General features: G+C 50.2%; 1 protein-coding gene across 3 annotated transcripts in view; it reads right to left on the bottom strand.

Annotated features, from left to right (window-relative positions):
• Nucleotides 1-19,525, bottom strand: part of DNAH14 (dynein axonemal heavy chain 14) — a 215,191-nt gene extending 195,666 nt beyond the window's left edge. For all 3 annotated transcript variants that reach the window (XM_075863387.1, XM_075863386.1, XM_075863388.1), the window contains exons 1-4: nucleotides 19,468-19,525; nucleotides 16,950-17,117; nucleotides 14,279-14,409; nucleotides 547-722 (exon numbers count right to left, since the gene is read on the bottom strand). In XM_075863387.1, the coding sequence (XP_075719502.1) occupies nucleotides 547-722; nucleotides 14,279-14,409; nucleotides 16,950-17,117; nucleotides 19,468-19,470 (478 nt within the window). In that variant the 5' untranslated portion in view covers nucleotides 19,471-19,525. The remainder of the gene's footprint in view (nucleotides 1-546; nucleotides 723-14,278; nucleotides 14,410-16,949; nucleotides 17,118-19,467) is intronic.
• Between the last annotated feature and the right edge of the window lie 7,480 nt (nucleotides 19,526-27,005).

Genomic DNA, 27,005 nt, shown 5'->3' on the forward strand with positions numbered 1-27,005 from the left:
ACGACCGAAAAACGGCACCACAATTTGGTGCGTTTTTTCAGCAGGAATTCCATGCGGCGACCAGGGCGTATACGCTGTGTGCTTTTACGCTGCCTATCCGCCCTTTGTGAACATAGCCTTACAGTGTGTAATATATGTTATGTACCAATTCACACGTTTCCAGATCTCTGCTTGCCGTCATTGAATAAAAACCCTCATTCTTTACATCCAGAGGATTATATGTCTTGGTTAAGTGATTGACAAACCAGTGCTCGGCCCCTTTCATGATGACTGTGTGTCCATCACGTGACCTGGACAGATTCCCATCCTCTGGAAGAAGGTTCCCATTTAAAACCAGCAAGCAGAGATCTTGAAAACCATGAGAAATTAATACACGAAATTGCAGAACTTTTCAGTATACAACGAATGACCTTCATTTTCTGAAGCTGAATTAGCCCTTGAAGTGTAAGCACCCCACTCTGACTGCCTGAAGTGTCGGGGGCCACATGTCGGCGTCTTATTTTCTACTATAAAGGAGATCACGTTTGTTCCAGACGCCCCTGTTACCGTTGGCATTCCGGTGACTCGTGTCAGTCCTGAGACGGGCAGGTGGCTTTGGTATTTTCCCTTTAGTTCTATCCGTCAGTTCAATGTGTCTCTGAAGGTTTTTCTTCGGTCTCACTTCTGACTTTGAGGACGGAGCCGTGTCCTCCGGGCTGCTCATCATTTCACTTCTGTGTCTCCTAAGAAGATAACAAAGGCTTCACATCTGACAAGACACGAGGCGCTGGGACTGATTCATCCCGAGCCGCAAAATTGATTATTCCAGCCACACATCCCAAGAACAGAAGAATCTTCTCCTATGACAGACGTGCTGGATCTCAAAAATGTTATACAAGAAAGGATTTTCTGCGTGTGACTGAATATTCCTACTATAATAAACATCAACGGAAATTTTCTATGGACACATCTGTAAATAATATCTGTATAACGTCACATTCTGACCTCAACGATTATACAGAGATGAGCGGCGTTACGTGGAAGCTGCTCATCTCCTCCTGTCGCTCAAATATCACTTTTCTTGGAAATCTCTCCTGTGTCAACCACTGATTTTACTGACATGTAGTGATCTCTCCTACTGCGCCTTGAAAAAGAGGTTCTTCAGCAGCTGCAGTGACATAGTACACCTCAGCTGCTGCAGAACATCATAATACACATAAGAAGGCAAAGGTATAAGTGGAACAGACAAGGAGGCGCAGGTATAAGGGGAGCAGATATGGAGGCGCAGGTATAAGGGGAGCAGATATGGAGGCGCAGGTAGAAGGGGAGCAGATATGGAGGCGCAGGTATAAGAGGAGCAGACATGGAGGCGCAGGTATAAGGGGAGCAGATATGGAGGCGCAGGTAGAAGGGGAGCAGACATGGAGGCGCAGGTATAAGAGGAGCAGACATGGAGGCGCAGGTATAAGGGGAGCAGATATGGAGGCGCAGGTATAAGGGGAGCAGATATGGAGGCGCAGGTAGAAGGGGAGCAGATATGGAGGCGCAGGTATAAGAGGAGCAGACATGGAGGCGCAGGTATAAGGGGAGCAGATATGGAGGCGCAGGTAGAAGGGGAGCAGACATGGAGGCGCAGGTATAAGGGGAGCAGACATGGAGGCGCAGGTATAAGGGGAGCAGATATGGAGGCGCAGGTATAAGGGGAGCAGATATGGAGGCGCAGGTATAAGGGGAGCAGACATGGAGGCGCAGGTATAAGGGGAGCAGACATGGAGGCGCAGATATAAGGGGAGCAGATATGGAGGCGCAGGTATAAGAGGAGCAGACAAGGAGGTGCAGGTATAAGGGGAGGAGACATGGAGGCGCAGGTATAAGAGGAGCAGACAAGGAGGTGCAGGTATAAGGGGAGGAGACATGGAGGAGCAGGTATAAGGGGAGGAGACATGGAGGCGCAGGTATAAGAGGAGCAGACAAGGATGCGCAGGTATAAGGGGAGCAGACAAGGATGCGCAGGTATAAGAGGAGCAGACATGGAGGCGCAGGTATAAGGGGAGGGGACATGGAGGCGCAGGTATAAGGGGAGCAGACAAGGAGGCGCAGGTATAAGAGGAGCAGACAAGGAGGCGCAGGTATAAGAGGAGCAGACATGGAGGCGCAGGTATAAGAGGAGCAGACATGGAGGCGCAGGTATAAGAGGAGCAGACATGGAGGCGCAGGTATAAGAGGAGCAGACATGGAGGCGCAGGTATAAGGGGAGGGGACATGGAGGTGCAGGTATAAGGGGAGCAGACAAGGAGGCGCAGGTATAAGAGGAGCAGACATGGAGGCGCAGGTATAAGAGGAGCAGACATGGAGGCGCAGGTATAAGAGGAGCAGACATGGAGGCGCAGGTATAAGGGGAGGGGACATGGAGGCGCAGGTATAAGGGGAGCAGACAAGGAGGCGCAGGTATAAGAGGAGCAGACAAGGAGGCGCTGGTATAAGAGGAGCAGACAAGGAGGCGCAGGTATAAGGGGAGCAGACATGGAGGCGCAGGTATAAGAGGAGCAGACAAGGAGGCGCAGGTATAAGAAGAGCAGATATGGAGGCGCAGGTATAAGAGGAGCAGACAAGGAGGCGCAGGTATAAGGGGAGGAAACATGGAGGCGCAGGTATAAGGGGAGCAGACAAGGAGGCGCAGGTATAAGGGGAGGGGACATGGAGGAGCAGGTATAAGGGGAGGGGACATGGAGGAGCAGGTATAAGGGGAGGGGACATGGAGGAGCAGGTATAAGGGGAGCAGACATGGAGGCGCAGGTATAAGAGGAGCAGACATGGAGGCGCAGGTATAAGAGGAGCAGACATGGAGGCGCAGGTATAAGAGGAGCAGACATGGAGGCGCAGGTATAAGAGGAGCAGACATGGAGGCGCAGGTATAAGAGGAGCAGACAAGGAGGTGCAGGTATAAGAGGAGCAGACATGGAGGCGCAGGTATAAGGGGAGCAGACATGGAGGAGCAGGTATAAGGGGAGGAGACATGGAGGAGCAGGTATAAGGGGAGCAGACATGGAGGAGCAGGTATAAGGGGAGGAGACATGGAGACGCAGGTATAAGGGGAGCAGACATGGAGGCGCAGGTATAAGGGGAGCAGACATGGAGGCGCAGGTATAAGGGGAGCAGACATGGAGGCGAAGGTATAAGAGGAGCAGATATGGAGGCGCAGGTATAAGAGGAGCAGACAAGGAGGCGCAGGTATAAGGGGAGGAGACATGGAGGCGCAGGTATAAGGGGAGCAAACAAGGAGGCGCAGGTATAAGGGGAGGGGACATGGAGGCGCAGGTATAAGGGGAGCAGACAAGGAGGCGCAGGTATAAGAGGAGCAGACATGGAGGAGCAGGTATAAGAGGAGCAGACATGGAGGCGCAGGTATAAGAGGAGCAGACAAGGAGGCGCAGGTATAAGGGGAGCAGACATGGAGGCGCAGGTATAAGGGGAGGAGACATGGAGGCGTAGGTATAAGAGGAGCAGACATGGAGGCGCAGGTATAAGGGGAGCAGACATGGAGGCGCAGGTATAAGAGGAGCAGACATGGAGGAGCAGGTATAAGAGGAGCAGACAAGGAGGCGCAGGTATAAGAGGAGCAGACAAGGAGGCGCAGGTATAAGGGGAGGAGACATGGAGACGCAGGTATAAGAGGAGCAGACAAGGAGGCGCAGGTATAAGAGGAGCAGACATGGAGGCGCAGGTATAAGGGGAGCAGACATGGAGGCGCAGGTATAAGAGGAGCAGACATGGAGGAGCAGGTATAAGGGGAGGAGACATGGAGGAGCAGGTATAAGGGGAGCAGACATGGAGGAGCAGGTATAAGGGGAGGAGACATGGAGACGCAGGTATAAGGGGAGCAGACATGGAGGCGCAGGTATAAGGGGAGCAGACATGGAGGCGCAGGTATAAGGGGAGCACACATGGAGGAGCAGGTATAAGGGGAGCAGACATGGAGGCTCAGGTATAAGAGGAGCAGACATGGAGGTGCAGGTATAAGGGGAACAGACATGGAGGCGCAGGTATAAGGGGAGCAGATATGGAGGCGCAGGTATAAGAGGAGCAGACATGGAGGCGCAGGTATAAGGGGAGCAGACATGGAGGCGCAGGTATAAGGGGAGCAGATATGGAGGCGCAGGTATAAGGGGAGCAGATATGGAGGCGCAGGTATAAGAGGAGCAGACGTGGAGGCGCAGGTATAAGGGGAACAGACAAGGAGGCGCAGGTATAAGGGGAGCAGACATGGAGGCGCAGGTATAAGGGGAGCAGATATGGAGGCGCAGGTATAAGAGGAGCAGACATGGAGGCGCAGGTATAAGGGGAGCAGACATGGAGGCGCAGGTATAAGGGGAGCAGACATGGAGGCGCAGGTATAAGAGGAGCAGACATGGAGGCGCAGGTATAAGGGGAACAGACAAGGAGGCGCAGGTATAAGGGGAGCAGACATGGAGGCGCAGGTATAAGGGGAGCAGATATGGAGGCGCAGGTATAAGAGGAGCAGATATGGAGGCGCAGGTATAAGGGGAGCAGACATGGAGGCGCAGGTATAAGGGGAGCAGACATGGAGGCGCAGGTATAAGAGGAGCAGACATGGAGGCGCAGGTATAAGAGGAGCAGACATGGAGGCGCAGGTATAAGAGGAGCAGACATGGAGGCGCAGGTATAAGGGGAGCAGACATGGAGGCGCAGGTATAAGAGGAGCAGACATGGAGGCAGGGGCATAACTAGGAAAGACTGGGCCCCATAGCAAACTTTTGACTGGGGCCCCCCCTCCCCTGGGTGTCACACAACCCCCCCCTTGTAGATAGTGCCTTTTTTACAGCCCCCCCCTGTAGAGAACGCCATACAGCCCCCCTGTAGATAACGCCATACAGCCCCCCTCTGTAAATAGCGCCATACATCCCCCTGTAGAGAACGCCATACAGCCCCCCTGTAGAGAACGCCATACAGCCCCCCTGCAGAGAACGCCATACAGCCCCCCCCCCTGTAGGGAACGCCATACAGCTCCCCCCTGTAGGGAACGCCATACAGCCACCCGCCCCCCTGTAGGGAACACCATACAGCGTTCCCCCCTGTAGGGAACGCCATACAGCGTCCCCCCTCCCAAAAAAATAATGCGACCTACAGTGTGTCCTACAAAATACATGTATCCCCTCTCCACAGGACAGGGGATACATGAGTGATCGCTGGCAGCGATAGGGAGAACGGTGGACTGAAAGTCCCCTGAAGTTCTCCATGACTAACCTCGGACTTCCGGCGTCTGCGCAGCTCAATAAAAATGAAAGGAGCGCTGGTCACGCATGCGCACAAGCACTACCGGCGCTCCATTCATTTCTACGGAGCTGCCGACACAGACCCCGGAAGTCCGAGGTTTGTGATGGAGAACTTCAGGGGACTTTCAGTCCCCTGTTCTCCCTATCAATGCCAGCGATCACACATGTCTCCCCTATCCTGTGGAGAGGGGATACGTGTCCTGTGGAGATCCTGTGGAGAGGGGATACATGTACTGTGGAGAGGGGATACATGTCCTGTGGAGAGGGGATACATGTCCTGTGGAGAGGGGGATACATGTCCTGTGGAGAGGGGGATACATGTCCTGTGGAGAGGGGGATACATGTCCTGTGGAGAGGGGATACATGTCCTGTGGAGAGGGGATACATGTCCTGTGGAGAGGGGGATACATGTCCTGTGGAGAGGGGGATACATGTCCTGTGGAGAGGGGGATACATGTCCTGTGGAGAGGGGGATACATGTCCTGTGGAGAGGGGGATACATGTCCTGTGGAGAGGGGGATACATGTCCTGTGGAGAGGGGGATACATGTCCTGTGGAGAGGGGGATACATGTCCTGTGGAGAGGGGGATACATGTCCTGTGGAGAGGGGGATACATGTCTTGTGGAGAGGGGATACATGTCCTGTGGAGAGGGGGATACATGTCCTGTGGAGAGGGGATACATGTCCTGTGGATATCTTGTGGAGAGGGGGATACATGTCCTGTGGAGAGGGGGATACATGTCCTGTGGAGAGGGGATACATGTCCTGCTGAGAGGGGATACATGTCCTGTGGAGAGGGGGATACACGTCCTGTGGAGAGGGGGATACATGTCCTGTGGAGAGGGGATACATGTCCTGCTGAGAGGGGATACATGTCCTGTGGAGAGGGGGATACACGTCCTGTGGAGAGGGGGATACATGTCCTGTGGAGAGGGGATACGTGTCCTGTGGAGAGGGGATACGTGTCCTGTGGAGAGGGGATACGTGTCCTGTGGAGAGGGTATACGTGTCCTGTGGAGAGGGGATACGTGTCCTGTGGAGAGGGGATACGTGTCCTGTGGAGAGGGGATACGTGTCCTGTGGAGAGGGGATACCTGTCCTGTGGAGAGGGGATACATGTCCTGTGGAGAGGGGATACATGTCCTGTGGAGAGGGGATACATGTCCTGTGGAGAGGGTGATACATGTCCTGTGGAGAGGGGATACATGTCCTGTGGAGAGGGGGATACGTGTCCTGTGGAGAGGGGATACGTGTCCTGTGGAGAGGGTGATACATGTCCTGTGGAGAGGGGATACATGTCCTGTGGAGGGGGGGGATACATGTCCTGTGGAGAGGGGGATACATGTCCTGTGGAGAGGGGGATACATGTCCTGTGGAGAGGGGGATACATGTCTTGTGGAGAGGGGATACATGTCCTGTGGAGAGGGGGATACATGTCCTGTGGAGAGGGGATACATGTCCTGTGGATATCCTGTGGAGAGGGGGATACATGTCCTGTGGAGAGGGGGATACATGTCCTGTGGAGAGGGGATACATGTCCTGCTGAGAGGGGATACATGTCCTGTGGAGAGGGGGATACACGTCCTGTGGAGAGGGGGATACATGTCCTGTGGAGAGGGGATACATGTCCTGTGGAGAGGGGATACATGTCCTGTATAGAGGGGATACGTGTCCTGTGGAGAGGGGATACATGTCCTGTGGAGAGGGGATAGATGTCCTGTGGAGAGGGGATACATGTCCTATGGAGAGGGGATACATGTCCTGTGGACATCCTGTGGAGAGGGGGGGATACATGTCCTGTGGAGAGGGGATACATGTCCTGTGGAGAGGGGGGGATACATGTCCTGTGGAGAGGGGATACATGTCCTGTGGAGAGGGGGGGATACATGTCCTGTGGAGAGGGGATACATGTCCTGTGGAGAGGGGATACATGTCCTGTGGAGAGGGGATACATGTCCTGTGGAGAGGGGGATACATGTCCTGTGGAGAGGGGGATACATGTCCTGTGGAGAGGGGATACGTGTCCTGTGGAGAGGGTGATACATGTCCTGTGGAGAGGGGATACATGTCCTGTGGAGAGGGGGGGATACATGTCCTGTGGAGAGGGGATACATGTCCTGTGGAGAGGGGATACGTGTCCTGTGGAGAGGGGATACGTGTCCTGTGGAGAGGGGATACGTGTCCTGTGGAGAGGGGATACGTGTCCTGTGGAGAGGGGATACGTGTCCTGTGGAGAGGGGATACCTGTCCTGTGGAGAGGGGATACATGTCCTGTGGAGAGGGGATACATGTCCTGTGGAGAGGGGATACATGTCCTGTGGAGAGGGTGATACATGTCCTGTGGAGAGGGGATACATGTCCTGTGGAGAGGGGGATACGTGTCCTGTGGAGAGGGGATACGTGTCCTGTGGAGAGGGTGATACATGTCCTGTGGAGAGGGGATACATGTCCTGTGGAGGGGGGGGATACATGTCCTGTGGAGAGGGGGATACATGTCCTGTGGAGAGGGGGATACATGTCCTGTGGAGAGGGGGATACATGTCTTGTGGAGAGGGGATACATGTCCTGTGGAGAGGGGGATACATGTCCTGTGGAGAGGGGATACATGTCCTGTGGATATCCTGTGGAGAGGGGGATACATGTCCTGTGGAGAGGGGGATACATGTCCTGTGGAGAGGGGATACATGTCCTGCTGAGAGGGGATACATGTCCTGTGGAGAGGGGGATACACGTCCTGTGGAGAGGGGGATACATGTCCTGTGGAGAGGGGATACATGTCCTGTGGAGAGGGGATACATGTCCTGTATAGAGGGGATACGTGTCCTGTGGAGAGGGGATACATGTCCTGTGGAGAGGGGATAGATGTCCTGTGGAGAGGGGATACATGTCCTATGGAGAGGGGATACATGTCCTGTGGACATCCTGTGGAGAGGGGGGGATACATGTCCTGTGGAGAGGGGATACATGTCCTGTGGAGAGGGGGGGATACATGTCCTGTGGAGAGGGGATACATGTCCTGTGGAGAGGGGGGGATACATGTCCTGTGGAGAGGGGATACATGTCCTGTGGAGAGGGGATACATGTCCTGTGGAGAGGGGATACATGTCCTGTGGAGAGGGGGATACATGTCCTGTGGAGAGGGGGATACATGTCCTGTGGAGAGGGGATACGTGTCCTGTGGAGAGGGTGATACATGTCCTGTGGAGAGGGGATACATGTCCTGTGGGGAGGGGGATACATGTCCTGTGGAGAGGGGATACATGTCCTGTGGATATCCTGTGGAGAGGGGGATACACGTCCTGTGGAGAGGGGGATACATGTCCTGTGGAGAGGGGATACATGTCCTGTGGAGAGGGGATACATGTCCTGTGGAGAGGGGGATACATGTCCTGTGGAGAGGGGATACATGTCCTGTGGAGAGGGGATACATGTCCTGTGGAGAGGGGATACATGTCCTGTGGAGAGGGGATACATGTCCTGTGGAGAGGGTGATACATGTCCTGTGGAGAGGGGGATACATGTACTGTGGAGAGGGGATACATGTCCTGTGGAGAGGGGATACATGTCCTGTGGAGAGGGGGATACATGTCCTGTGGAGAGGGGGATACATGTCCTGTGGAGAGGGGGATACATGTCCTGTGGAGAGGGGATACATGTCCTGTGGAGAGGGGGATACATGTCCTGTGGAGAGGGGGATACATGTCCTGTGGAGAGGGGGATACATGTCCTGTGGAGAGGGGGATACATGTCCTGTGGAGAGGGGGATACATGTCCTGTGGAGAGGGGGATACATGTCCTGTGGAGAGGGGGATACATGTCCTGTGGAGAGGGGGATACATGTCCTGTGGAGAGGGGGATACATGTCTTGTGGAGAGGGGATACATGTCCTGTGGAGAGGGGGATACATGTCCTGTGGAGAGGGGATACATGTCCTGTGGATATCCTGTGGAGAGGGGGATACATGTCCTGTGGAGAGGGGGATACATGTCCTGTGGAGAGGGGATACATGTCCTGCTGAGAGGGGATACATGTCCTGTGGAGAGGGGGATACACGTCCTGTGGAGAGGGGGATACACGTCCTGTGGAGAGGGGATACATGTCCTGCTGAGAGGGGATACATGTCCTGTGGAGAGGGGGATACACGTCCTGTGGAGAGGGGGATACACGTCCTGTGGAGAGGGGATACACGTCCTGTGGAGAGGGGATACGTGTCCTGTGGAGAGGGGATACGTGTCCTGTGGAGAGGGGATACGTGTCCTGTGGAGAGGGGATACGTGTCCTGTGGAGAGGGGATACGTGTCCTGTGGATACGTGTCCTGTGGAGAGGGGATACGTGTCCTGTGGAGAGGGGATACCTGTCCTGTGGAGAGGGGATACATGTCCTGTGGAGAGGGGATACATGTCCTGTGGAGAGGGGATACATGTCCTGTGGAGAGGGGGATACGTGTCCTGTGGAGAGGGGATACGTGTCCTGTGGAGAGGGTGATACATGTCCTGTGGAGAGGGGATACATGTCCTGTGGAGGGGGGGATACATGTCCTGTGGAGAGGGGGATACATGTCCTGTGGAGAGGGGGATACATGTCCTGTGGAGAGGGGGATACATGTCTTGTGGAGAGGGGATACATGTCCTGTGGAGAGGGGGATACATGTCCTGTGGAGAGGGGATACATGTCCTGTGGATATCCTGTGGAGAGGGGGATACATGTCCTGTGGAGAGGGGGATACATGTCCTGTGGAGAGGGGATACATGTCCTGCTGAGAGGGGATACATGTCCTGTGGAGAGGGGGATACACGTCCTGTGGAGAGGGGGATACATGTCCTGTGGAGAGGGGATACATGTCCTGTGGAGAGGGGATACATGTCCTGTATAGAGGGGATACGTGTCCTGTGGAGAGGGGATACATGTCCTGTGGAGAGGGGATAGATGTCCTGTGGAGAGGGGATACATGTCCTGTGGAGAGGGGATACATGTCCTGTGGACATCCTGTGGAGAGGGGGGGATACATGTCCTGTGGAGAGGGGATACATGTCCTGTGGAGAGGGGGGGATACATGTCCTGTGGAGAGGGGATACATGTCCTGTGGAGAGGGGATACATGTCCTGTGGAGAGGGGATACATGTCCTGTGGAGAGGGGGATACATGTCCTGTGGAGAGGGGGATACACGTCCTGTGGAGAGGGGATACGTGTCCTGTGGAGAGGGTGATACATGTCCTGTGGAGAGGGGATACATGTCTTGTGGAGAGGGGGATACATGTCCTGTGGAGAGGGGGATACATGTCCTGTGGAGAGGGGGATACATGTCCTGTGGAGAGGGGGATACATGTCCTGTGGAGAGGGGATACATGTCCTGTGGGGAGGGGGATACATGTCCTGTGGAGAGAGGATACATGTCCTGTGGATATCCTGTGGAGAGGGGGATACACGTCCTGTGGAGAGGGGGATACATGTCCTGTGGAGAGGGGATACATGTCCTGTGGAGAGGGGATACATGTCCTGTGGAGAGGGGGATACATGTCCTGTGGAGAGGGGATACATGTCCTGTGGAGAGGGGATACATGTCCTGTGGAGAGGGGATACATGTCCTGTGGAGAGGGTGATACATGTCCTGTGGAGAGGGGGATACATGTCCTGTGGAGAGGGGATACATGTCCTGTGGAGAGGGGATACATGTCCTGTGGAGAGGGTGATACATGTCCTGTGGAGAGGGGATACATGTCCTGTGGAGAGGGGATACATGTCCTGTGGAGAGGGTGATACATGTCCTGTGGAGAGGGGATACATGTCCTGTGGAGAGGGGGATACATGTCCTGTGGAGAGGGGATACGTGTCCTGTGGAGAGGGTGATACATGTCCTGTGGAGAGGGGATACATGTCCTGTGGAGAGGGGATACATGTCCTGTGGAGAGGGTGATACATGTCCTGTGGAGAGGGGATACATGTCCTGTGGAGAGGGGGATACATGTCCTGTGGAGAGGGGGATACATGTCCTGTGGAGAGGGGGATACATGTCCTGTGGAGAGGGGGATACATATCCTGTGGAGAGGGGGATACATGTCCTGTGGAGAGGGGATACATGTCCTGTGGAGAGGGGGATACATGTCCTGTGGAGAGGGGATACATGTCCTGTGGAGAGGGGATACATGTCCTGTGGATATCCTGTGGAGAGGGGGATACATGTCCTGTGGAGAGGGGATACATGTCCTGCTGAGAGGGGATACATGTCCTGTGGAGAGGGGGATACACGTCCTGTGGAGAGGGGGATACATGTCCTGTGGAGAGGGGATACATGTCCTGTGGAGAGGGGATACATGTTCTGTGGAGAGGGGATACATGTCCTGTGGAGAGGGGATACATGTCCTGTGGAGAGGGGATACATGTCCTGTGGAGAGGGGATACATGTCCTGTGGAGAGGGGGGGATACATGACCTGTGGAGAGGGGGGGGGGATACATGTCTTTTGCTCTATTTTGAGCCTTCAGGACCAGACACCGTTTAGCCATTTTTAGCACGTGTTAGTTAAATGGCTATAACTTTTTTATTTGTTGGGATAATGACGTGATTTTTGCGACGTTTTTTCCGTAGACAATGCAGGTTTCATTTTTTATCATTTTTATGCACACCTTTTTTGCTATTTTAGAATTTTTATTCATAAAGTTTGAAAATAATAGTAAAAAAATAAGCTTTTTTACATTTCAGCTATTTTTTTTTGGTAATAACATAGTTTTACCCTAAAATAGACCTTTTATTTGTGATCGTCATTGTCTACCGTAAATTTTTATATATTACATGTCTATATTAGGGTAATTGGGTCAGCGCTAGCGTTACAACAATGATTGGCGGAGGGAACGTTTTTTTTTTGGGGTGGGTATTTTATGTGTATTTATTATTTACATTTTTTTTGCACTTTACTTAATTATTTTTTTATTACTATGGTCTGTCCCCCAAATGTCAAAGAAGACCTTTGGGGAACTTTATATATTTTTTTTCTTTCTTTTACACCATGTTTTTCCCCTGTAACTGGAGCTGCACAGCAGCCCCAGTTACAGGGGAAATCAGCCCTCTCATAGTGACGATTGTCACTAATAGGGCTGTGCTGGGTCTTGTAAGACCCAGCAGCAGCCTGCCACTAACGGCACCCGGCGATCAAGTGACCAGTCACATGATCACCGGGAGGAATAGAGACAGCGCCGCTGCTGCTGTCTCTATTCCTATACACAGCGCGCATTCAGCGCTGTGTACAAGTGATCAGAGAAGACAGAAGCAGCGAAAGCTGCTTCTATCTTCTCCTCAGGGTCCCCGGCAGTCACTGACAGCCGGAGACCCGACATTCAGCTGCCCGATCGCCCGGGCAGCAAGTTAAAACCCGAGCCATAGAAAGTCTATGGCTCGGGTTTTAAGGACCCTGACCGCTGGCCGTAAAAATACAGCCAGCGGTCGGGAACCAGTTAATGGCAGAGCGGGGAGATACCTCCCTGCTCTGCCGTAGTGTTCAGTAGCGTCCCTCTGTAGCAGCCATAGCGGCTGCTAGCGGAGCCTCCGGCCATGGTGGGGGCCCGTGCCGGCGGGCAACACGGGCCCCCTCATGCCACGGGCCCCGTAGCAGCCGCTACTGCTGCTACGGCGGTAGTTACGCCACTGCATGGAGGCACAGGTATAAGAGGAGCAGACATGGAGGCGCAGGTATAAGAGGAGCAGACATGGAGGCGCAGGTATAAGGGGAGCAGACATGGAGGCGCAGGTATAAGAGGAGCAGACATGGAGGCGCAGGTATAAGAGGAGCAGACATGGAGGCGCAGGTATAAGGGGAGCAGACATGGAGGCGCAGGTATAAGGGGAGCAGACATGGAGGCGCAGGTATAAGGGGAGCAGACATGGAGGCGCAGGTATAAGAGGAGCAGACATGGAGGCGCAGGTATAAGAGGAGCAGACATGGAGGCGCAGGTATAAGGGGAGCAGACATGGAGGCGTAGGTATAAGAGGAGCAGACATGGAGGCGCAGGTATAAGAGGAGCAGACATGGAGGCGCGGGTATAAGGGGAGCAGACATGGAGGCGCAGGTATAAGAGGAGCAGACATGGAGGCGCAGGTATAAGAGGAGCAGACATGGAGGCGCAGGTATAAGAGGAGCAGACATGGAGGCGCAGGTATAAGAGGAGCAGACATGGAGGCGCAGGTATAAGAGGAGCAGACATGGAGGCGCAGGTATAAGGAGAGCAGACATGGAGGCGCAGGTATAAGAGGAGCAGACATGGAGGCGCAGGTATAAGGGGAGCAGACATGGAGGCGCAGGTATAAGGGGAGCAGACATGGAGGCGCAGGTATAAGAGGAGCAGACATGGAGGCGCAGGTATAAGAGGAGCAGACATGGAGGCGCAGGTATAAGAGGAGCAGACATGGAGGCGCAGGTATAAGGGGAGCAGACATGGAGGCGCAGGTATAAGAGGAGCAGACATGGAGGCGCAGGTATAAGAGGAGCAGACATGGAGGCGCAGGTATAAGAGGAGCAGACATGGAGGCGCAGGTATAAGGGGAGCAGATATGGAGGCGCAGGTATAAGGGGAGCAGACATGGAGGCGCAGGTATAAGAGGAGCAGACATGGAGGCGCAGGTATAAGAGGAGCAGACATGGAGGCGCAGGTATAAGGGGAGCAGACATGGAGGCGCAGGTATAAGGGGAGGGGACATGGAGGCGCAGGTATAAGGGGAGCAGACATGGAGGCGCAGGTATAAGAGGAGCAGACAAGGAGGCGCAGGTATAAGAGGAGCAGACATGGAGGCGCAGGTATAAGGGGAGCAGACATGGAGGCGCAGGTATAAGGGGAGCAGACATGGAGGCGCAGGTATAAGAGGAGCAGACATGGAGGCGCAGGTATAAGAGGAGCAGACATGGAGGCGCAGGTATAAGAGGAGCAGACATGGAGGCGCAGGTATAAGGGGAGCAGACATGGAGGCGCAGGTTCTGCGTTGCAGTGTGCAGAGGGTGTCGGACATAGTTCTTACATTTCCGGGTCTTTTCTATAATCTCGCAGTTTCCCTACAATTCTTCTCTGTCTGTCCTCTCTGCAGATTGTGGTGCGGATCGCAGGAAGACATGACTCCATATATACAGGTGGTGGCTTCGGAATAAAACCCTAGTAAAAGAGAAGGTAACTACATATTATAACACGGAGTACATGTAGAATTGAAAGAAAAACCCGTCCCATAATCCTTCTGAAAATATTTTCCAAATAAAGAAAATGAAAAAAAGATTCCTCAGGATGTGATTATTTCTTAGGGTCTGTTCACACGGCAGCCTCCGTTACGGCTGAAATTACGGGGCTGTTTTCAGGAGAAAACAGCACCGTAATTTCAGGCGTAATGGCATGTGCAGGCGCTTTTCGCTGCGTCCATTACGGACGTAAATGGAGAGGTTTTTCCATGGAGTCAATGGGAAACGGCTCCATTTACGTCTGAAGATGTGACAGGCACTTCTTTGACGCGGGCGTCTTTTTTACACCCCGCCTTTTGACAGCGGCGCGTAAAAAAAATGACCGTCTGCACAGAACATCGTAAGACCCATTCAAATGAATGGGCAGATGTTTGCCGACACTATTGAGCCGCATTTTCGGCCGTAATTCGGGGCTAAAACGCCTGAATTACGTCCGTAAATTGTGTGTGTGAACCCAGCCTTATTATTCAGCCTCATGTATAAAACTAGTGCACACAAGAACTGGAGATTTTGCCCTTAACGACCAATCAGATTTCAGTTTTTATTTTTTCAAAGCAGATCTAAAAATGAAAGCAGCGATATGATTGGTTGCTATGGGTTATAAGATGATCAGCTGATTGCCGCAGGTCCAGCTCCCAGTACCCCCCGGTAAGCAGCCGATTATGCCGTGGGCAGCCAGACATTTTCCTTGCGGGGAAATGTAGTATTTCATGGCGACCATGCAGATGAATGGCTGTCTTTGTAATTCATGGACGTCTTGAGTCCCCCAGAGTGGGAGCTGCTTTTACAGGCCCATCGAATACATCCAGAGTGGGGATCCCCCCTCTATAACGTCTAAATGCCCCAATAAGGTAAATTGCAGGGGGCGTCTTCATGAGATAACGCCTTAAATAGACGTTTACCATTGATCTCTTTAAAGACTTTATTATAGAATTACATATATAGAAATCCCTTAAAGAAGACCTTCAGTGGAAACGCAATTTTCCATGTCTGCACCCCCCACCTGACTATATACCACTCTTTACACTTCTTTTATATATATTGAACTGCTGCCTTGTCTGTGCTTTAAAAATGCCTCCATCTTGATTCTTAGATTTCCCCAGCTTTCTCTTCTTCTCTGCTTTGCTATCAATCCCATGATGCTTCAGCACAGCATCACATGACCAGCTAAAGACCATACCATTTCTGCATGCTGGGGGACACTGTGATTATTAATCTCTCTATATTCTACTAAATAAGCTGAGAAACCATAAGTATACAGACAGGGAGGCTGCACTATATTCTTCAGTGGCAGCTGATGATAGAAGTTTCTGTCCCCCCTGTGTAATACTAGTGTGGTAGAGAAACTGCTGAAGCCTGTGATGGGTGACACATAGATCTCCATAGACTCAAGTAGAGAAAGTAGTCACCGAGCCGGAGTCACTGCTGCTAAGCAACCATCCCAGCCTGATATATAGAGATAAATATCAGGTGAGAGACGGACACATGGAATACCAGAATGGAGCACATGGGAAAGTTTAGTTTTGATCGGAGTGTCCCTTTAAAGGAGGTTTTCAAGATCCGGGTGGATTGTGTAGAACACCATTACTGTGCTGAATGTTGGGAAATAAAAATCTTTCAAACATACATAGAGTCTTGAAAAACACTGTTTCTACTTTTACGACCAGCTGCTTCCCTCCCCCTATTAGTAACGTCATGTTCTGGACGTGACCCTTACAACCAATCATGGCGCAGCACTGTGACGTTGCATCCATAGGCCCGTGCCATGATGGACTGTCATAGTCATGTGTAAAGCCCAACCTCCCTATAGCTGCTGCGCCTCTTTTGGCCTCTAAGCGGGTGCGGCTGTTGCCGTAACTGCTATAGGAATCAATGGAGAGAGCTGTACACCAGCTCACTCTATTGATTCCTTAGTTGGATGCGGCAGCCGGCAGGATGGGGGTCCTTTGACGACCATTCCGGAGATAGGTGCAGATCCTGGAGTTGGGACTTGCATCTATCATACATATATGGCATTTCCCGTGAAAATGCCATATATGCCTTACATGGAAATACCCCTTTATCTAGTACCTCTGCTTTCCTTCACAGTCAATGAATTTAATTCTGTTTACCTGCAGCTGCCACTAGGGGGAGCCCATTGCATACAGGGTGATACAGCTCCCACTGATCTATAACTCTATATACAGTGAGCTCCACCTAGTGGTGGCTGCAGGAAGTCAGAATTTTATTATCTTTAATAGAAAACTGAGCTGCCATTTTTTAATGGGGTGGGATCCATTCTGGGTTTTGCTAAGTCTGGGGCCCCCATACAGACTGATATATGGCTATTACTTGCTTGGCTATTATAGATAGATGGTTGCTACCCACTTATCTAAAAATTGCTGCATTTTATTATATGCAAGACCCAGTGAGTGATGAGAAGAGACACTTTTGTCCTCATCTTCATACAGCGGGATTGCTCACCGGTGTGTGACTGTGTTCATTACTGCTGACAGCTTGTTTATGCCTCGTAGTATTCCTGGATACCATCTGGAGAACATCTGAATCCTCCGCTCCGAGATGCAGGCGAGAAAGCAGATCCGTTCTGGGCAAGACGCTGCGCTCACCCGCGTGCATTACGTGTCCTTCTTCCTGGGGGGGTTAGAAATAAAAATATGATAAGAATAAACACACAGAATATATAATAAGAGAGGCAAAAATGAATAGAACGGATCTCAGTCCGATTACGTCAATCTCCTCCTGCGGTTCTATTCGTCCGTGTTCACATCCGCGTCGGAGGCTCCCAGGCAGATTCCGTCAAGTCTGACGGGAAAAATAGCGCCACACGAGCCGATAATCAGTCGAACAAGCGTTCGTAAAAATGCTCTTTCCCGATCCTCGGCCCCTGTAAACGCGTCAGCGATCATCGACAAACCAAAAACGCTCGTTTATCGGCCGATCGCATCTATTATGCAGCGTTAACCCCTTCCCTCCGCAGACATTTTGTTGAGTTTTTTTCCTTATTGCGTTTTACTCTCCAACTTATAAAAGCCGTCTAGCCGTATGAGGGCTTGTTATTTGCGGGACGAGTTGTTGTTTTTCATGGCACAATTTATTGTACCGGAAATGTAATGGGGAACTGGAAAAAATATTTTTAGGATGGAATGGGAAAAAAAAAACGGTGATTCCTCTATGGTTTTTTGGGGTTTTGTTTTTACGTGCGCTAAAAACGACAACTTAACTTTATTCTGCGGGTCAATACGATGGTGATATTTTATATCGTTTTTTTTTTTGTTTTTTGTTTTTTACTACTTCTTCAAAGAAAAAACGAATTGTTAAAAATGAAATTGTTTTGTGTCGCAATATTTAGAGATCCGTGACTTTTTTTATTTTTTCATAGACGCAGCGGGGTGGGGGCTTATTTTTTTGCGGGCTGAGCTGTACAGGTTTTATTGGTACCGTTTTGGGCTACATGAAACTTTTTGGTTACTTTTTATTCCAATTTTTGAGGGAGATGGGATGACCAAAAAACAGCAATTCTGTTTTTTTTGGCGTACACCGTGCGGGTTAAATAATGTTATATTCTAATAGTTTGCACTATTACGGACACGGCGACACCAGTTATGTTCATTTTTATTTTTTTATTTTTACATTGTGCTTGGGAGAAAATGGGAAAAGGGTGTTTTTTAAACATATAGTATTTTTATTTTTTTAGATAATAAAAAAAACTTTATTCAACTGTTTTTTACTAGTCCCCCTAGGGGACTTGAACCAGGGATCGCTTACATGATATACTGCAACACTAATGCATTGCAATATATCGTGATCAGTACAGGCTTCTATTGGCGAAGCTTAATGGGAGTACAAAGATGGCAGAGCTGGGGGTCTTCATTAGGCTCCCAGGCTGCCATGACAACCATCGGCACCCCGAAATCGCGTCACGGGGGAAGGCAATGGGAAGCCGAAAGGTGCCGCCCCCTCTAACGGCTTTGATGCCGTGGTCGCTATTGACTACGGCATCTAAGGGGTTAAATGAGCGGGATCCCACTCGTTTCAGTGAAGTGTAGGCTGTAACAATGTGTGAACAGGGCCTTAGGCGTGTGGAAGGCTCCGTTGCAGATTCCGTCAATGCAGCGCTATTTTGACTGTGAAAATGAGGAAAACCATTATAATGAATAATGACGGTTCCATCAGGCGCCGTCAGTGTCCATCGTGTGGCGGATCTGACATTTCTGCTATTTTCGTTTTTTTTGTTCCTATGACAGAACAGTAAAATGGAAATGGCAGATGTGAACGGGGCCTTACAAGTGAGTTTTATGACCCTCCGATAATCCAGAATATCTGACAATCCAGCACCTATCATGTCATATTAACGCCGGATTACCGGAATCTGACTGTATATACAGCGGGTAAACTGTATACAGTTTTTGTGAAAGATTCAATGGCGCTCGTGCAAAAAAAAAAGTACGTTGCAAGTACATTGAAAAATATGGCGCTAAAACTTTTTGGGACAAAAAAAACCTTGTGTATATTGAATCTGGAGCAGGTTTTCATTGATACTTTGTCAGCAGTGTTAGTGGAGAGATGAGACGGGACGCTCGGAGGTTTCGCCATTACGACACCCGGCTCCTGGTGTATAAGGAAAAGTTCTGCAACTTTCTAACATACTTTGTATTTCAGTTCCTCACTATTTTCAAGATCTGTGCTTGCTGTCAGCGATTGAAAACACACCCTTGTTTACATCCAGGCTGAGGTATTGATTGTGTCCTGCTCACACAGGGCTCTTTACAGTGTATCAGAGATCTCTCTCCAGCCAACTGTGTCAATAGGACATGATCGGGACAGGTTTGAGCCTCTGGGTGACATGAGTGTTCCTAGTCACTCACAGCAAGCAGAGATCTTGAAACATAAAGTATATTAAAAGGTTCAAAAACTTGACATTATATGACAAACACTTTTTTTTACATAGAGAAATCACTGTTAGAAGATGGTCAGCACTCACCATGATCGCAGCAGGGCAGATCTAGTGTTTACATCCAGCGGGCAGTGCCGTGTACGGGACCAAACAACAAGCTTATAAATAAAGATTTGTTTGTTGGGATTTTAGCAATCTCAACGGGGAGACGCTCCCTAAGGTTACCTAGGAGACCGGGGCGTGGTTACACAAGGGAGGAACAGAAGTCCGTCCCCCGGAGCTGTCACTCAAACTCCTGCTCCCTGGAGAGCGGCTGCTGAGACTGAGGGAAAGTGATGATAGATAGATAGATAGATAGATAGATAGATAGATAGATAGATAGATAGATAGATAGATAGATAGATAGATAGATAGATAGATAGATAGATAGATAGATAGATAGATAGATAGATAGATAGATATGAGATAGATAGATAGATAGATAGATAGATTAGATAGATAGATAGATAGATAGATAGATAGATAGATAGATAGATAGATAGATAGATATGAGATAGATAGATAGATAGATAGATAGATTAGATAGATAGATACGGAGTTATGTAAACAGCGTAGCTCGCAGTGATCAGCTTATCATTGGGGAACCCTTTAAACAATAGGGGAATGTCAGAGACGTAACTAGTAGCTCTTGGGCCCCAATGCAAAATCTGTTTTCTTTTGTGGCAGGGGAGTCTTAAAGCTCCAGGTCCCAGGTGCAACTTCAACCTCTACAACGTCTGATAGTTATTGCCCTAAGAGGAAAACCCCTTTAATTTCTTCTGGTCTTTGCCCCTAATCGCCACAGTGCCCTCAAGTGGCCAAGACAGCATGCTGCATCATCTCTAGGCAGATGAGGGAGAGCAGGGCCTCAGTTTAGGGGGCTGTTTAGTGGCACGCACCACCTCCACTACTGGGGGCCTTATTTCAGAGCACACCAGTCTAAGTAACTGCTTCACTTACAAGGGTTGCATGAGATTTCCAAAACATGGCGGCTTTCTTCCAGGAACAGCTTCTATCTTGTCCAAGGGTTGTTTCTGGTGTTGCATGTCAGGCGTCAGCCCCTCCCATTTGGAGCACTATAACCTGACTGCAGAAAGGCAACAGAGGCAAAACTAAAGCTCCAAGGCCTGGGTGCTACTGTGTCCTCTGTACCCCTTGGGGTTCCACTATGAGGTTCCTCTAATGCACTGATATCTCTTGTATCACATTTATATTGTATCACAGTCGTGTTGTGTTGTATCACAGTCGTGTTGTGTTGTATCACAGTCGTGTTGTGTTGTATCACAGTCGTGTTGTATCACAGTCGTGTTGTGTTGTGTTGTATCACAGTCGTGTTGTGTTGTATCACAGTCGTGTTGTGTTGTATCACAGTCGTGTTGTATCACAGTTATTGCCCACATGACACGTTTAGGCCGGGGCTACACTTAGACTTTTTGTTACGCTACTGATTGTTTTTAACTATTGAGTGAGAGCTGCAGTCCACATGAATACATTGAGTTGCATACAGACTGCAGCGGTCACTCACGAGTTAAAATGAATCAGTAGCGTAACAAAAAGTCTAGGTGGCCTAATACAGCTACGTAAATAGCAGTGCTATACACTGCCACCACCACAATGCACTGCCACCACCACAATACACTGTCACCACCACAATGCACTGCCACCACCACAATGCACTGCCACCACCACAATACACTGCCACCACCACAATACACTGTCACCACCACAATACACTGCCACCACCACAATGCACTGCCACCACCACAATACACTGTCACCACCACAATGCACTGCCACCACCACAATGCACTGCCACCACCACAATACACTGTCACCACCACAATACACTGTCACCACCACAATACACTGTCACCACCACAATACACTGCCACCACCACAATACACTGTCACCACCACAATACACTGCCACCACCACAATACACTGCCACCACCACAATACACTGTCACCACCACAATGCACTGCCACCACCACAATACACTGCCACCACCACAATACACTGTCACCACCACAATACACTGTCACCACCACAATGCACTGCCACCACCACAATACACTGCCACCACCACAATGCACTGCCACCACCACAATACACTGCCACCACCACAATACACTGTCACCACCACAATACACTGCCACCACCACAATGCACTGCCACCACCACAATACACTGTCACCACCACAATACACTGTCACCACCACAATACACTGCCACCACCACAATACACTGTCACCACCACAATGCACTGCCACCACCACAATACACTGTCACCACCACAATACACTGCCACCACCACAATACACTGTCACCACCACAATACACTGCCACCACCACAATACACTGCCACCACCACAATACACTGTCACCACCACAATGCACTGCCACCACCACAATACACTGCCACCACCACAATACACTGTCACCACCACAATACACTGCCACCACCACAATGCACTGCCACCACCACAATACACTGTTACCACCACAATACACTGTCACCACCACAATGCACTGCCACCACCACAATACACTGCCACCACCACAATACACTGTCACCACCACAATACACTGCCACCACCACAATACACTGCCACCACCACAATACACTGTCACCACCACAATACACTGTCACCACCACAATACACTGTCACCACCACAATACACTGCCACCACCACAATACACTGCCACCACCACAATACACTGTCACCACCACAATACACTGCCACCACCACAATACACTGCCACCACCACAATACACTGTCACCACCACAATACACTGTCACCACCACAATGCACTGCCACCACCACAATGCACTGCCACCACCACAATGCACTGTCACCACCACAATGCACTGCCACCACCACAATACACTGCCACCACCACAATACACTGTCACCACCACAATACACTGTCACCACCACAATACACTGTCACCACCACAATACACTGCCACCACCACAATGCACTGCCACCACCACAATGCACTGCCACCACCACAATACACTGCCACCACCACAATGCACTGCCACCACCACAATGCACTGTCACCACCACAATGCACTGCCACCACCACAATACACTGTCACCACCACAATACACTGCCACCACCACAATGCACTGTCACCACCACAATGCACTGTCACCACCACAATGCACTGTCACCACCACAATGCACTGTCACCACCACAATGCACTGCCACCACCACAATACACTGCCACCACCACAATACACTGCCACCACCACAATACACTGCCACCACCACAATACACTGTCACCACCACAATACACTGTCACCACCACAGTACACTGTCACCACCACAGTACACTGTCACCACCACAATACACTGCCACCACCACAATACACTGCCACCACCACAATACACTGCCACCACCACAATACACTGCCACCACCACAATACACTGCCACCACCACAATACACTGTCACCACCACAATACACTGCCACCACCACAATACACTGCCACCACCACAATACACTGTCACCACCACAATACACTGCCACCACCACAATACACTGTCACCACCACAATACACTGTCACCACCACAATACACTGCCACCACCACAATACACTGTCACCACCACAATACACTGTCACCACCACAATACACTGTCACCACCACAATACACTGCCACCACCACAATACACTGTCACCACCACAATACACTGCCACCACCACAATACACTGCCACCACCACAATACACTGCCACCACCACAAAACACTGTCACCACCACAATACACTGCCACCACCACAATACACTGCCACCACCACAATACACTGCCACCACCACAATACACTGCCACCACCACAATACACTGCCACCACCACAATACACTGCCACCACCACAATACACTGCCACCACCACAATACACTGCCACCACCACAATACACTGTCACCACCACAATACACTGTCACCACCACAATACACTGTCACCACAATACACTGCCACCACCACAATACACTGCCACCACCACAATACACTGCCACCACCACAATACACTGCCACCACCACAATACACTGTTACCACCACAATACACTGCCACCACCACAATACACTGCCACCACCACAATACACTGTCACCACCACAATACACTGTCACCACCACAATACACTGTCACCACCACAATACACTGCCACCACCACAATACACTGTCACCACCACAATACACTGCCACCACCACAGTACACTGTCACCACCACAGTACACTGTCACCACCACAGTACACTGTCACCACCACAGTACACTGCCACCACCACAGTACACTGCCACCACCACAGTACACTGTCACCACCACAGTACACTGTCACCACCACAATACACTGTCACCACCACAATACACTGCCACCACCACAATACACTGTCACCACCACAATACACTGCCACCACCACAATACACTGCCACCACCACAATACACTGTCACCACCACAATACACTGTCACCACCACAATACACTGCCACCACCACAATACACTGTCACCACCACAATACACTGTCACCACCACAATACACTGCCACCACCACAATACACTGCCACCACCACAATACACTGCCACCACCACAATACACTGTCACCACCACAATACACTGCCACCACCACAATACACTGTCACCACCACAATACACTGTCACCACCACAATACACTGTCACCACCACAATACACTGCCACCACCACAATACACTGCCACCACCACAATACACTGTCACCACCACAATACACTGCCACCACCACAATACACTGCCACCACCACAATACACTGCCACCACCACAATACACTGCCACCACCACAATACACTGCCACCACCACAATACACTGCCACCACCACAATACACTGCCACCACCACAATACACTGCCACCACCACAATACACTGCCACCACCACAATACACTGCCACCACCACAATACACTGTCACCACAATACACTGCCACCACCACAATACACTGTCACCACCACCACAATACACTGTCACCACCACCACAATACACTGTCACCACCACCACAATACACTGTCACCACCACAATACACTGCCACCACCACAATACACTGTCACCACCACAATACACTGTCACCACCACAATACACTGTCACCACCACAATACACTGTCACCACCACAATACACTGCCACCACCACAATACACTGTCACCACCACAATACACTGTCACCACCACAATACACTGCCACCACCACAATACACTGTCACCACCACAATACACTGTCACCACCACAATACACTGTCACCACCACAATACACTGCCACCACCACAATACACTGCCACCACCACAATACACTGCCACCACCACAATACACTGCCACCACCACAATACACTGCCACCACCACAATACACTGCCACCACCACAATACACTGTTACCACCACAATACACTGCCACCACCACAATACACTGTCACCACCACAATACACTGCCACCACCACAATACACTGTCACCACCACAATACACTGTCACCACCACAATACACTGTCACCACCACAATACACTGCCACCACCACAATACACTGCCACCACCACAATACACTGCCACCACCACAATACACTGCCACCACCACAATACACTGTCACCACTACAATACACTGCCACCCCCACAATACACTGCCACCACCACAATACACTGCCACCACCACAATACACTGTTACCACCACAATACACTGTCACCACCACAATACACTGTCACCACCACAATACACTGCCACCACCACCACAATACACTGCCAGTCACCACCACAATACACTGTCACCACCACCACAATACACTGTCACCACCACCACAATACACTGTCACCACCACCACAATACACTGTCACCACCACCACAATACACTGTCACCACCACCACAATACACTGTCACCACCACCACAATACACTGTCACCACCACCACAATACACTGTCACCACCACCACAATACACTGTCACCACCACCACAATACACTGTCACCACCACAATACACTGCAAAAACAATGTATAAGTAGCACTGCCTGAGAACTCCGATCCCGGCCAATAATCGGTAGCCACTGTGGCACCTAAGGGGTTTGACAGAGGAAGAGCGTTTGCTCCTTCACCCTATTGGCACCCCTGTCTAAGGAAAAACCAAATAGGTTCCCTGTCAGTGTAAGGGTATGTTCACACGGCCTATTTTCGTCCGTTTTTCGGGCCGTAAAGTTGGAAGCAGAACGCCTCCAAACAGACAGACAGACAGAGCGTTAAAAACGGCCGTGAAAAAGAAGTGCAGGACACTTCTTGGGACGTTTTTGGAGACGTTTTCCATAGACTCTATTGAAAAAAGCTCCAAAAACGGCCGTAAAAAAACGCAGTGAAAATCGCGAGTGGCACAAAAAACGTCTGACAATCAGGAGCTGTTTTCTCTTGAAAACAGCTCCGTATTTTGTGACGTTTTTGAGTTTGTGTGTAAACATCGCCTAAGGGTATGTTCACACGACCTATTTTCAGACGTAATTCAGGCATTTCGCCTGAAAACAGCTACGTAATTTCAGACGTATTTTGCGTTTGCGTGTAAACATACCCTAATTAGGTATGAAATGTTTTATAGAATTGATCAGAGGATCACATGTTCAAGTCCCATGGTGGGATGTAAAAAGAATAATAATTTAATAATAGCGTAATTAAATAAAGTGTATTAAAAAAAGTGTGAACAATAAAAAAAACAGCATCGGAATTGCTATTTTTTTTCCCGTTAACGCCCCCCACTAAACATTTTTTACAAAATTAATAAGTTATATGTACTCCAAAATGATACCCGCAAAAGACTTCATACAGCCACATTAATGGAAACATTTTAACGTTATGGACGTCCCTCACAATGTAAAAACTATTTTTGTTCTATGAAAAGTGCTTTAAAGGGAATGTGTCGCTAGAAATTTTTTTATTTTTTTTAGTTAAACAATTATTATTTGAGTTTTTACACATTGTTTTAATTTTTTACAATTTTTCACAAGTCAGGAAATATTATAAATTAGATTCTAATTTATAACATTTCCATGTGCTGGTCACTAGAGGGAGCAGTTCCCAAAATTGCAGCATGGTCAATGTGGTAAAGCAACCTCATTGCTTTATGCTGCAAATTTGGGATAGGCACACTCGCTCTAGTGTCCTCACACAATGCCCCCTCCCTTATTCTGGCTAGTGCCAGGAGAAGGAGGGGGTTGAATCTTCACTGTGTGCTGCCATTTTCTGAGCGACTGCACAGTGTAGGAGGATTAGATACAGGGCTCAGCAGACAGTATCACACGTACATAATACACACATCACATACACGAACATAAATTACCTGCTCCTGCCGCCTCCGCTTCAATTCCTTGCGCCTTCGCTGCCTTGAACATATGGCCAGAAGCCACGGCCGGAAGTCGTCATCTTACTGTCCAGCCGCGGCTTCCGGTCCACATGAAAATGGCGCCGGATTTCTCTCTACCAAAGATCTTCCCTTTGGACTGTGTGGGAGCGGCGTACTCTGCAGTGAATGGAACGGCTCCCGTTCGCATTCTCTATGGG

This window comes from Rhinoderma darwinii, chromosome 4 (assembly GCF_050947455.1).
Source record: "Rhinoderma darwinii isolate aRhiDar2 chromosome 4, aRhiDar2.hap1, whole genome shotgun sequence".
Lineage (NCBI taxonomy): Eukaryota > Metazoa > Chordata > Amphibia > Anura > Rhinodermatidae > Rhinoderma > Rhinoderma darwinii.